The sequence below is a fragment of the Hypanus sabinus genome, chromosome 3, assembly GCF_030144855.1.
Source record: "Hypanus sabinus isolate sHypSab1 chromosome 3, sHypSab1.hap1, whole genome shotgun sequence".
Taxonomy (NCBI): Eukaryota; Metazoa; Chordata; class Chondrichthyes; order Myliobatiformes; family Dasyatidae; genus Hypanus; species Hypanus sabinus.
In genome coordinates, this window is record NC_082708.1 from 164800373 (window position 1) to 164814117 (window position 13745).

Below are 13745 nucleotides of genomic sequence, written 5' to 3' on the forward strand. Positions count from 1 at the left end.
GCAGTTCTGAACATGGGTTCCTAAAAGCTGTGAAACCCAAACCAGGCAATGCTGATAAAAAAAAAATCATCTACATGTCTGTGGTATGGATGCGAATCGGGAGGTGTGAATGTTGTATGTAGTTTCAAAGAAAGCATTGTCCTTACTTCGTAAATATGGAATTGGTCATTGGTGGTTAGCGCATAAAATATCGAGCCCCACTTTGGACCAGGCAGACTTATCGACGGGAAAATGTCTATATGATTCCTGCTGTACCTTGTTTTGTCGAATAAATAAGCTGCTTTGTACTTGTAACAATACTTTCCTTCAGTGACTTCATTCACGCAAGAACAGGAACAAAACTCTGCAAAGAAATTAGGGCAACGTTCAAAATGAAAAGGACCGCCAATGAACCAATTAAGGGAGGGATTTATGCTGGAGTGAAAATAGAGAAAAAATAAAACCACATAAGCTTGAAAAATTGATATCATAATCGAAAACAAAAAAAAAGGAGTGACCAAGACGGTAGGAACAATAACCTGCGCTTTGTGTTGCAGTGAGTTGACATGATGCGGTTGCACTCAGCCGGTGGTTTTGGATTTGGCGCCGTGCGGCGAACGTCAGGTGTATTGTGACGTGGGCGGGCGGGCGCGCGTGCGCACTCTGGAGATTTCGGGGCTCGCGCCATTGTCCGCCCGCTGCTGCTGCTTAAAGGGACGGGAACATGTCGCACCGGAGTCCGGCCTCGGCTGCCGGAGGGGACGAGCGCCTCAGGTAGCAGCCGTAACCCGGGGTGCAGGGAGAACAAGGGTCGGCGGGCATTAGGGCCGACGAATGGAAAGTTGCGGAGTCAGGCCTTTTCTTGGCGCTAGTTTGAATAGATGGCGCGGTGAAGGGGCGGGAAACGGGCCAGCGCGGCTGAGGTATCGTCCCAGCTCTACCCTCCGACCCCACACCTAACCTGCGTGTCTTTCCACCCTTCAACCTGCCACTGCCGCTTTGGAGTGCTGTCCAACTCAACACAAGGGGCTGAGCTGTCTTCACGACCTCTTACCCAACACCCTGCCATTGTGCCCACGAACCCTCAACACCTCGGCTGGGGTACTCGACAACTCAACACTGTGGCTGCAGGCTGAGGCACTTTTATTAAAGTTTAACGTAATCTTCAGTAGCATTACATTGCAGTGAACGTTGATGTCCGAAGCACAATCGATTTGATGTATTTGACGTTATAAATGTATGTGCCTATAATCTTAAGTATTGGATCATAGTTTGGAGTAAATATTTGTACTAAAATGTGCGGGGGAAGGCATTTGCTTCTCTCGCTAAGTGAGGTTTTGTCAGAAGAATTTGGAGCCGACTTTTGCATCGCGCCCCCGTCAATCCTGTCTTTCTCGAGAACATAAGTTTTTTTTAAAAAACTGGTTTAAGTTATTTGCCTACTCGCGATGGCTGTCCAACAGCATTATGATTATTCTTTTATGTCAGTGCTGCTTCCCTCTATGAACTACATTCTTTGTTTCCTTCATATTAAAAATGCAAAAGAAAAACTTTTGTCTCGAATATGCTGGTAACTGGGGCTCCACAATCCCTCGGGTAGAGCATTCCAAAGCTTCAACACCATCTGGCTGCAATATTTTTTCCCTTCATCTCATTCCTGGTTGGCTGACTCCTTTATTCTGAAACTTCCCTCTTTTCTCTCTCTCTTTCCCACCCCCAGCCTCTCTGGACATCCCTTCTTTGACCCTGTCAGATGTAGTAGTTTTGCAGATGTCAGCGGGATGAACGCAAATGGCAGGAGAGTAAAGCAGCTTGGGGAGGCAAAAGGCTGGCTGACATTTTGGGTTTGGTTGAGTTCCTTCAGTTTGATTTTTGTTCCAGGAAATTCCAGACGTGGTCGCATTACTTAGAACAAAATGTCTCTAACCTCATGTAGAAATCTTTATTGTTTGCCTTCCCTATAGTATGTTGGGCTTCGTTGGAAGAGGACCTGAGCATAGGAAATGACGAATGTCTTGCTGTAGCTCTGGGGGGGTGGGGGGGGGGGTCAAGAATGAAACTTATAAAATTCTAACAGTGCTAAATAGATTACGTGGATGGTATTCCTCGTGGCAGGGAAGTCCAGATCCAGGGGATAAAACTTCAGGATTTGACGTGTCTCATTTAGAACTCAAGAGGGTGTTCACAAAAGGCAACTCAACCACAAAAGGCAGTGGAAACTAAATGTTCTCTTTTTGGTCAGAAGCTAAATATATAAAAGAAAATGGGGTGAAGCAGAAATGGGATCTGAATTAGATGATCCACTGTAAATGTATTGAATGGTAAAATTGAACCAAAAGGCTGAATAGGCTACTGTTATTTTTTTATGTTAATTGCTTACAAAACTTAAGCCATTGGGATCCAAAAATGAGGATATCAGGTTCCAGTGAACACCCAGACTTTTTAATCTTTCATTGATTAAATTGGTATACCATCTGTCAACTTATCTTCAACTTGCACTAGCTTATTATTTCCTCATGGAAAATGCTGTAATCGTAATCATGTCTTGCATGTTATCAAGATATCTTGTTTTGCTAATTACAGCCTCCCAAAACAGATCTGCCAAGCAGTATTTCTCTTCCATTAATTCAGTTAATTAATTTTCTTACTTTTTAGAGTATTATTGATAGCAATTGGAGGCTATTTTCCATTACACTACTGATTTGAGTGTCATGTAATGTTGGAAAAGCTTTGAAATTCAGACTTTGAGTTATTTGCTTCCTTCCCCTGATCAGTAACCTGTTCTTGTAGCCACACTATAATTGGCCCATTCAGTTGCATTTTTATGTATAGTGACTTACTCCATAGATACTGATAGTGAGGGATTTGCTGATGTTTGTACTATTGACTACAAAGTTTGCTGCGAGTAGCTTCCCTGGTGCTTCTCTCTCCAGTCTGTATAAGATTCGTTGTAAAGCTCTGATTTTGTGAAGATAAATCCAGTTTTTGTTGGTCTATTTTTCCAGTTACAAAATATGTGAAATGAGTGTATTTGTCGAGTGTCTTTTCTTTCCCTATCCTAGGAAAAAGCTACCACCATGTCGCTGGTCTGTTGGGAGGAAGCGCGGTGCTGATGGTAAACTACGCAAGGTGGACGACTTGGATTCTACTGTGTTTGATGATGATCTCAGAGATTGCACTGCAGACAGTCCTGATTGGCTGGATGGTCGGATTTCTAGGTTAGCCTCTCAATTATGTATTTTAGAAGTTCTTGGAAGAGGGCTGTGATGAAGGGTGTAGTCTTTTTTCATTTGTATAGTACCTTTTACAACTTGAGGAAATTCCAGTGTATTTTGCAGTAACAAACTACTTTTGAAGTGTAGTCTGCTGTGGTGCATATAAAGAAAAGGCCAGTTTGTATGTGGGAAGTCCTTGCAATAACTCAATAATGTCAGGATAATCAATTGACTAACAAATCTTGCCTCTGTTGCTAGAGGCATCTCCTTGGCTCTTAGAGGTTTCAATAGGACTACTACAGTTGTAAGAAAATGTTTATGAACCCTTTTGTAATTACCTGGTTTTCTACATTAATTTCTCATAAAATGGGGTTACAATAATAGACAAGCACAATCTGTCTAAACTAGTAATATACAAACATCTTGTCAATACTGAGTACACAATTCAAACAATCACTGTCTAGGTTACTGTCAGGATACTGACAAAGTATGCTCTTCTCAAGAAAGATCTGTTTATGTGTATCATGTGTTATGTACCCTGTAACTGGGTTAACGGACCAGCAGAAATGGAAGGATACGTTGGAGTTTGGTGGTACTGCAACCAAAGGTGTTTATTAGTAAACTAAGCAATACAGTATCAATAATGCAAATATACATATAAAACAGGTTAGCAATAATAAAAACAGAAGTGTAGGAAATAATAAGAAACAAACTCTATCAATGTCTAGGGGTAAATGAATTGTCATAGAATAATATAAAGTTCAGTTCAGTTCGGGCTGAGGTAGCTGTTGTTGTGTTGCAGTTGTTGGAGAGAGAGAGAGCAAGCAAGAGATTGAGCAGCTGCAGCCAGCAAACCTTCTGCTGTCTTCTTATTCCATTGTACCATTGTGGTCATTCGGTTATGACCCCTCCGTTCTCGGCTAGACCGTTCTTCCTTTTTCTTTTTCAATCTTTTTATTATTAATATCAACATAATAAGATTAATACATAGATAGTGGGATTACAAACTTACAAATTTATACTGAACATGAAAGGATACACAAGCAATAGTTGCAATATAATTAAGTCTTCCCAAATCATGAATAATACAAATAACGTATAAACAAAGCAAAACTAGGTTATATCATAATATAACATAATATAAAAAAAGAGAAAAGAAAAAAATTATGCTAGAAAAACTAATCTAACAACCTAATAACTAATAAAGAGAAAAAAAGAGAGAAAATAATAATAATTTAAAAAATGGGCTGTTTATAATATCTATAAAAAAATACAAAATCATCAGTGTCGCCAACTCCAATCCTCTCAACACATAGATAATCAAAACTGGAAAAACGAATAGGTTTGGAACAGGGTCACATTACATCATATGAAAATATTGAATAAGTTGTCTCCATGTCTTTTCAAATTTAATAGAAGGGTCAAATACAACACTTTTCTCCAAATTTAGAAATAACATAGTTTGAGAAAGCCAATGAAATACAGTAGGGGGATTAATTTCTTTCCAATTCAACAAAATAGATCTTCTAGCCATTAATGTAAGAAATGCAATCATTCGACAAGCAGAAGAAGATAAATGGATTGAGTCCATCATTGGTAAACCAAAAATTGCAGTAATAGGATGAGGTTGTAAATCAATGTTCAATACCATGGAAATAATATCAAAAATGTCTTTCCAATATTTTTTCAAAAGCGGACATGACCAAAGCATATGACTTAAAGACGCTATCTCAGAATGACATCTGTCACAAATAGGATTTATATAGGAATAAAAACAAGCCAATTTATCCTTGGACATATGAGCCCCGTGCACAACTTCAAACTGTATTAATGAATGTTCAGTACATATAGATGATAAATTGACTAATTGAAGAATTTTATCCCAATTCTCAATAGGGATAGTAAGGTTAAGTTCTCTTTCCCAATCATTTTTAATCTTATAGAAGAGCTCTGAACGTATTTTCATAATTATATTGTAGAGTTTTGCTATTACTCCTTTCTGAGAAGGATTTAGTTCTAACAAATTCTCCAAAATACCCAAAGACTCAAGATTTGGAAAGGTAGGAAGTACAGTATTTAAGAAATTCCTAAATATCTAAAAAAATGAAATCTAGGCAAATTATATTTATTAGTTAATTGTTCAAAAGACATAAAACAATTATCCAAAAATAAATCGGAAAATCGTAGTAATCCTTTAGTCTTCCAAGCTGAATAAGCTTGGTCTATAATAGAAGGATTAAAAAAAAATTGGATGCAATAGGAATAGTTAAAACAAACTGATTCAACCCAAAAGATTTCCAAAATTGAAACCATATACGTAAAGTATGTTTAACTCTCAGATTGTCAATTCGTTTCTGCAATTTAGAAAGAGCAAAGGGAAGAGAAGACCCTAAAATAGAACCCAGTGAAAATCCTTGTACAGATTTAGTTTCCAGGTTCTCCCGATGAGGACTAAAAGATAAATCCCAATCCTTTAACCAACATATCAAATATTGGATAGTAACTGCCCAATAATAAAATCTAAAATTAGGCAATGCCAATCCACCTTCCTTCCTTGCCTTCTGTAAATATTTTTTACTTAATCTAGGATTTTTATTCTGCCATATATATGATGAAATTTTTGAATCAACATTAGCAGAAAAAGATTTCGGAATAAAAATCGGTACCACTTGAAATATATATAAAAACTTGGGTAAAATAATCATCTTAATAGCATTAATCCGACCTATTAGAGATAAAGATAATGGTGACCATTTAGTGAACAAACATTTAATCTGATCAATTAAGGGTAAAAAATTAACCTTAAATAACTCTTTATAATTTTTTGTAATTTTAATCCCTAAGTTTATAAAAGAGCCATTAACTAACTTAAAAGGTACATTTCCATAAATTGGAACCTGTCTATTTAAAGGAAACAATTCACTCTTTTTAAGATTTAATTTATACCCAGAAAAATTACTAAATTGAGCCAACAATGATATAACTGCAGGAATGGATTTCTCAGGATCAGAGATAAATAATAATAAATCATCTGCGTATAATGATAACTTGTGTATATCCATCCCATGAGTAATGCCAAAAATGTTCGGTGATTTTCTAATAGCAATTGCCAAAGGTTCTAAAGCAATATCAAATAATAATGGACTAAGAGGACAGCTTTGTCTAGTACCCCGAAATAAACGACGAAAGGGAGATCTTTGATTGTTCGTAAGCACCGAGGCTACTGGAGTATGATATATCAGTTTAATCCAGGAAATGAATGTCGGACTAAAATTAAACTTCTCAAGCACAGTAAATAAGTATGGCCATTCAACTCTATCAAATGCTTTCTCCGCATCTAATGAAATGACACATTCTGAGGTGCTACGTGAAGGAGTATAAACAATATTCAATAATCTAATATTGAAAAAAGAATAGTGATTTTTAATAAAACCAGCTTGATCTTCCGAGATAATTTGAGGTAATACCTTCTCCAGCCTGGACGCCAGTAACTTGGAAAAGATCTTGGAATCTACATTCAATAAAGATATTGGTCTATAGGATGCACAGTCGGTAGGGTCTTTATCTTTTTTCAATAGTAAAGAAATGGAAGCTCTATAAAAAGATTGTGGCAGTTTACCCAATCTAATTGCTTCTTCAAAAACCCTGCATAACCAAGGAGAAAGAGTGGAGGAAAAACACTTAAAAAATTCCACTGTATACCCATCTGGACCTGGTGCTTTCCCAGAATTCATAGAGGAAATAACCCCTTTAATTTCTGCATCCGTAATAGGAGTTTCTAATATTGAAAGATCATCTGATGATAATTTTGGAAAATGCAATTTCCCAAGAAAACCATACATGGTATTATGATCATGAGGGAATTCAGAATGATACAGGGAGGTATAAAAATCTTGAAAAGATTTGTTTATCTCATTATGGTTAACTGTCAATTCACCATTCTGTTGACTAATCTTAATAATTTGACATTTAACCAAAGCATTCTTCAATTGATTAGCTAACAGTTTACCCGATTTATCACTATGTATATAAAAATCAGATCTGATTATCATTAATTGATTTTCAATCGAAGATGTACGTAATAAACTGTGTTCCATTTGAAGTTCAACCCTTTGTTTGTAAAGCTCCTTACTAGGAGCAGTCGAATATTTCTTGTCAATTTCTTTAATTTTATCAACCAATAAGAGTTTCCTTCTTAATACGTTTTCTCATACCAACGGAATAAGAGATAATCTGTCCGCGTATATATGCTTTAAAAGTGTCCCAAAGAGTTCTGCAAGAAATATCATCCGTGGAATTAGTTGAAAAGAAGAAATCGACCTGTTCTTTCATAAATTTAATGAAATCCGGATCTTGCAGTAAGGTAGAATCAAATCGCCATTGTCTAACACTAGAAACTGTATCCATAAATTTAATAGAAAGTTTCAATGGAGCATGATCAGAGATGGCTATAATATCATTATTACAACCAATTACAGATGGAATAAAGCGAGAGTCAATAAAAAAAATCAATTCTCGAGTAAGAATGATAAACATTTGAGGAAAATGAAAACTCTTTGTCCTTAGAATGCCGAAATCTCCAAATATCGAAAATTCCATTATCAGTCAAAAAAGGATTAATGTAAGTGGCCGACTTATTAGGTAAAGTCTGAGTGGATATAGATCTGTCCAGCAAAGGATTTAAACAATTAAAGTCACCACCCATTATTAACATATATTCATTTAGATTAGGTAGAGAAGTAAATAAGGACTTTAAAAAATCGGGATAATCCACATTTGGAGCATAAACATTAACCATAGCAAACTTTTTGTTAAAAAGTAACCCAGTAATTAACAAAAATCTACCATTCAGATCCGAAATAATATCGTGTTGGATAAATGTAATAGAGGAGTCAATAAAAATTGAAACTCCCTTTACTTTGGCATTCGAATTTGAATGGTACTGTTGATCCCTCCAAAACCTAGAAAAACGTTGATTGTCCTCTTTCTTCACATGAGTTTCTTGTACAAAAATAATATGTGCATTCAGTCTTTGGAATACTTTGAAAATCTTTTTCCGTTTAATTGGATGGTTTAAGCCATTAGTATTCCAAGAGACAAAATTAATGGTCTGAGCCATATTTCTAAAATCAACCCTTTGGTATATAAAGAGTTAACCAAATTATTAACTCATGCACCCAGAAGAGGAACAAAAATAAGGGACGGACCCAGAAGTGACATCACAGACATTTTAGTAGTTTAAAATCAGCCCAAATGAAAAAACTAAAAAAAATGGTCAAAAGAACAATAGATTTAGAAAAGAAATCCCCACCCCCCCACCCAAGAAGAAAAAGTCCATCCCGAGCCTGGAGAAGGCTGGGGGGGGAAAAAAAGAATGATACTAAATCTACCCCCGTGTCAGCAGAAGGCGACTCCAAATATATAAAGGAGAGAAAAAAAGATCCACCCAAATTCCAAAAAAGTAATTATCACTATACTGAAACAAACTTCTTAATATAATTGCTAGTAAAAAAAAACCAAAAAGAATATAAACGCTAGTAACTTATAAATCGTGTTAAAACCCAAACACAAAAAAAGTTAAAATGTGATTTAAAAATGCATTATAGGAAGAAGACGAGAGGGGAAAAAAATGGCGAAATCAAAAAAAGAGCAAGAAATATTTTAGAGAAGAAACCGCCATCTTAGTCACACAAAAAATGAAAAGGATATATATCAAACCGTTAAAAAAAATTTACCTTCAAAGGGTTAATAATAATGACCAAAAATAAAGTACAGTGGTTAAAGTAAGTAAAATAAGAAGATTACGTCAAAAAAAACTTTAATTAGAATATAAAATACAGAATAAACCTACACCAATAGCCAGAAACAAAATCTGATTTTGGAAACAAAAACTATCTTGTAACGATCAAAGTCACTCATTTATTAGAAACGAGAGTCCAAAGCAGTAGGATAACTCTCATCCAGAAAGCTTCGAGCTTCAGATGTGGAGCGAAAAGCACGTCGTGGTGCATTCGGAGGTGAGATTCTAAACTTCGCAGGGTATAAAAGCGCTGGTTTTAGATTTTTCTCATAACATTCCAACATTAGAGGTTTAAAAAGAAGCCTTCATTACCTGCACTAATCGAAACTCGGAAGTTTTTGAATTTAACCATCCCTAAGCACCGAGCCACATGAATAAGTTGCTCTTTAACATGCACATAATGAAATCAAACAATTACAACAGGTGGTTTAGATGAAGAACTTGATGATCGGCGCATAATTCTGTGAGCGCGATCAAGTAACGGAGGACCATCTGGGAATACAGAAGGGAACGCATCCTTTAAAAGTTCAGCAAAATACTTTGAGGGGTCCCCTTGTTGAATACCTTCCAGGAGACCAAGTATGCGTAAGTTCTGTCTTCTGGACCGATTTTCAAAGTCGACACTCTTGGCTTTAAGTGTTTCCACCTGTTTAATCGTTGAAGATAATTTCTGCTCCAGTTTTTCAATTATCAAGTCTCACTTCCGAGCGTCCTCTTGCAAAGTTGCGATTAGAGCTTGCTGCTATTTAACTACTGAATCAGTCTTATCCATAGAATCCTGGAAAGCCTTTAGATCTTGTTTGAAAGTTTGTCATTATTCTTCAAAATTTTCACTTAAGCGCTCCAATAACATATAAGTCAATTTAGTACGCTTAGGATCGGTCTTTTTTTACTTTCCATTGCCATTAGAATCTTTCCCAGGGTCTCGCCCTTTAGATCTCAAAGCCATTTCTGTACTCATTTCTTCAAAATTCACAGTACACTCTTAAAGATAAGTCCAAAAAAGTAGCCAGAATCTTTTGGTGTAGGTAAAAGTAAGTTAAATAAGGGTGATCATAGGTTAAGAAAAGTAAAGGTTATGGAGCGAATCTGAAACAGTACTCACTCCGTGAGCATCTCCTGGTGACCTCTAGACCGTTCTTCCATGGTGGACTTGTCACTCTGGCAAGAGTGGACACACACATAAACCCCCACCGGCCCTGCCGTCACACTGTGAGCTTTGTGACCGATCTCCTGGTTTGGTCCTCTAAGCCTCTACCTTCGTGTGAGTGCACAACACTCTTTCAGTGTCCACTGGTTTGTCTGAAGGGTGTCTCCCCAGACCTGTCTTTTTTCCCCATGGACTGGGTATCAGCCATCCATCAACTCCACAAGTCTATGTCCATCAAACTAGGCCACTCCTGCTGTCTCCTTAGGAATGTTAACGAGCAAAGAAACGTCCTTGCAGCAAAAGGTAGATAATCAGTGAAGAGCCATAATACATAAATCAACTGTCTCTCTCCCATCTGTAGCAGATGTCTCTACCTCTGTTCTTCACATCTCTCTCTCATTAGCTGCATAGTTCCCAAGGGGGGGGGGGTATTAACTCTGGACCCCATTTCCATTAGGTCTGTCCAGCACTCATAACACATGTCTTGATCAAAACAACTTTCAGAGGACTTTAGAAGAATTGTAGAGATGCAGGAAGTTGGGAAAGTTACAAAAGCATTTCTAAGGACCTGAGTGTTTGTCAGTCCACAGTAAGGGAAATTGTCTACAAGTGGAAGAAATGCAGTACTCTCCCTAGGAGTGGGTGTCCTGTCAACAATACAATGTGCAATGCTAAAGGAGTTGAAAAGAACCCAAGGGTAGCAGCAAAAGACCTGCAGAAATCACTAGAATTTGCTAAAGCCTCTATTCATGTGTCCATTATAAGAAAAACTCTGACAAGAATAGTATTTATGGAAGGACACCATGTAGGAACCCACTGCTCTCCAAATAAAAAACAGGTTGCTGCACGTCTCAAGTTTGCAAAAGTCCACCTGGATGTTCCACAATGTTTCTGTGGCAGTGCTCTGTGGACAGATGAGACAGGATGAACTTTGTGGCACACTGCTATATTTGGAGGGAAAAGGGCACTGCACACCAACACTGAACCATCGTCTCAACTGTGAGGCATGGTGAAAGGAGCATCATGATTTGGGGCTGCTTTGCTGCCTCAGGGCCTGGACAGTTTGAACAATGAATGCAAAATTATATCAGACACTTTACAGGAGAATGTCAGGGTAGTGCTCTATTACCTGAAGCTTAATAGAAATTGGATAATGCAACAAGACAATGATCCAAAACAGAAGAGTAAATCAACAACAGAATGGTTTAAAAAGAAGAAAATTCATGTTTTAGAATGGGCAAGTCAGGGTCCAGACCTTAATCTAATTGAGATGCTGTGGCATGACCCTAAGAGGGCAGTTCACACAAGGTATCCCAGAAATATTGATGAACAGAAACAGTTTTGTATGGAGGAATGGGCAAGACTTCCTCCTCGCTGTTGTGCAAGTCTGATCAGCAGCTACAGGGAATGTTTGGTGGAGGCTATTGCTACTTAAGCAGGTTCTATCAGTTATTAAATACAAGGATTCATACTTTTTCCAGCCTGGAAACAGTGTGTTAAATAAAGACATGAAAAGTACAATTATTCGAGTTATTTATTAGTTTGGGCAGATTGTGTTTGTTTATTATTGTGGCTTGAATGAAGATCAGACCACATTTTATGAGTAATTAATGCAGAAAGCCAGATAATTACAAAGGGTTATCAAACTTCCTCTTGCAACTGTATGAAGTCAACGTTGGAGGACAATATGGGATGTTTAGCTGCTTGAGCCTGTTAGGACAACCTTGTGATTGGCTAATTTGTGATCTTTTGTAATGCCGTTATTTCTCACAATGTTTTTTTGAAAGAAGTGCTTGGATGAAGTTAACAGTTGATCTAATATTAATCGTTGCCTGACTGTTGGAAGCTTGTATCAGTACATTCAGGAGTGAAACAGGAAGGCTTTGCTGAATTTAGGTGATGTCCGATTCTGGAGGAACCATATAACAATTACAGCACGGAAACAGGCCATCTCGGCCCTTGTCGTCCATGCCGAACACTTATGCTCACCTAGTCCCACTGACCCGCACTCAGCCCATAACCCTCCATTCCTTTCCTGTCCATATACCTATCCAATTTTACTTTAGATGACAATACCGAAGCTGTCTCTACCACTTCTACTGGAAGCTCGTTCCACACAGCTACCACTCTCTGAGTAAAGAAATTTCCCCTCGTATTACCCTTAAACTTTTGCCCCCTAACTCTCAACTCATGTCCTCCCTTACTCTCCCTTACTCTCAATGGAAAAAGCCTATCCACGTCAACTATATCTATCCCTCTCATAATTTTAAGTACCTCTATTAAGTCCCCCATCAACCTTCTACGCTCCAAAGAATAAAGACCTAACTTGTTCAATCTTTCCCTGTACTCTCTCTCTTTTGTTGACATCTTTCCTATAATTCGGTGACCAGAACGGTACACAATACTCCAAATTCGGCCTTGTACAATTTTAACATTACATCCCAACTCCTATACTCAATGCTCTGATTTATAAAGGCCAACATACCAAAAGCTTTTGTTCTACTGCATTCTTCAATACCCTACCATTTACCATGTATATCCTATTTGGATTATTCCTACCAAAATGTAGCACCTCACACTTATCAGCATTAAACTCCATCTGCCATCTTTCAGCCCACTCTTCTAACTGGCCTAAATCTCTCTGCAAACTTTGAAAACCTGCTTCATTATCCACAACACCACCTACCTTAGAGTCATCTGCATACTTACTAATCCAATTTACCACCCCATCATCCAGATCATTAATGTATATGACAAACAACATTGGACCCAGTACAGATCCTTGAGGCACACCACTAGTCACCGGCCTCCAACCTGACAAACAGTTATCCACCACTACTCTCTGGCATCTCCCATCCAGCCACTGTTGAATCCATTTTACTACTTCAATATTAATACCGAATGATTGAACCTTCCTAACTCACCTTCTGTGTGGTACCTTGTCAAAGGCCTTACTGAAGTCCATATAGACAACATCCACTGCTTTACCCTCATCAACTTTCCTTGTAACCTCTTCAAAAAATTCAATAAGATTTATCAAACATGACCTTCCACACACAAATCCATGTTGTCTGTTCCTAATCAGACCCTGTCTATCCAGATAATTATATATACCATCTCTAAGAATACTTTCCATTAATTTACCCACCACTGACGTCAAACTGACAGGCCTATATTTGCTAGGTTTACTCTTAGAACCCTTTTTTAAACAATGGAACCACATGAGCAATACGCCAATCCTCTGGCACCATCCCCGATTCTAATGACATTTGAAATATTTCTGATAGAGCCCCTGCTATTTCTACACTAACCTCCCTCAAGGTCCTAGGGAATATCCTGTCAGGAACCGGAGATTTATCCACTTTTATATTCCTTAAAAGCGCCAGTACTTCCTCTTTAATTGTCATAGTTTTCATAATTTCCCTTGCCTTACACAATTCAATATCCTTCTCAGTGAATACCGAAAAAAAGAAATTGTTCAAAATCTCCCCCATCTATTTTGACTCCACACATAGCTGTCCACTCTGCTTCTCTAAGGGACCAATTTTATCCCTCACTATCCTTTTGCTATTAATATACAAACCCCATTTCCAGAAAAGTT

General features: G+C 37.7%; 1 protein-coding gene across 1 annotated transcript in view; it reads left to right on the forward strand.

Annotated features, from left to right (window-relative positions):
- The first annotated feature begins 618 nt into the window (after positions 1-618).
- slbp (stem-loop binding protein) overlaps positions 619-13745 on the forward strand; it is a 35552-nt gene continuing 22425 nt past the window's right edge. The window contains exons 1-2 of the mRNA XM_059965585.1: positions 619-753; positions 3042-3197. Of these exons, the coding sequence (XP_059821568.1) occupies positions 704-753; positions 3042-3197 (206 nt within the window). The 5' untranslated portion in view covers positions 619-703. The remainder of the gene's footprint in view (positions 754-3041; positions 3198-13745) is intronic.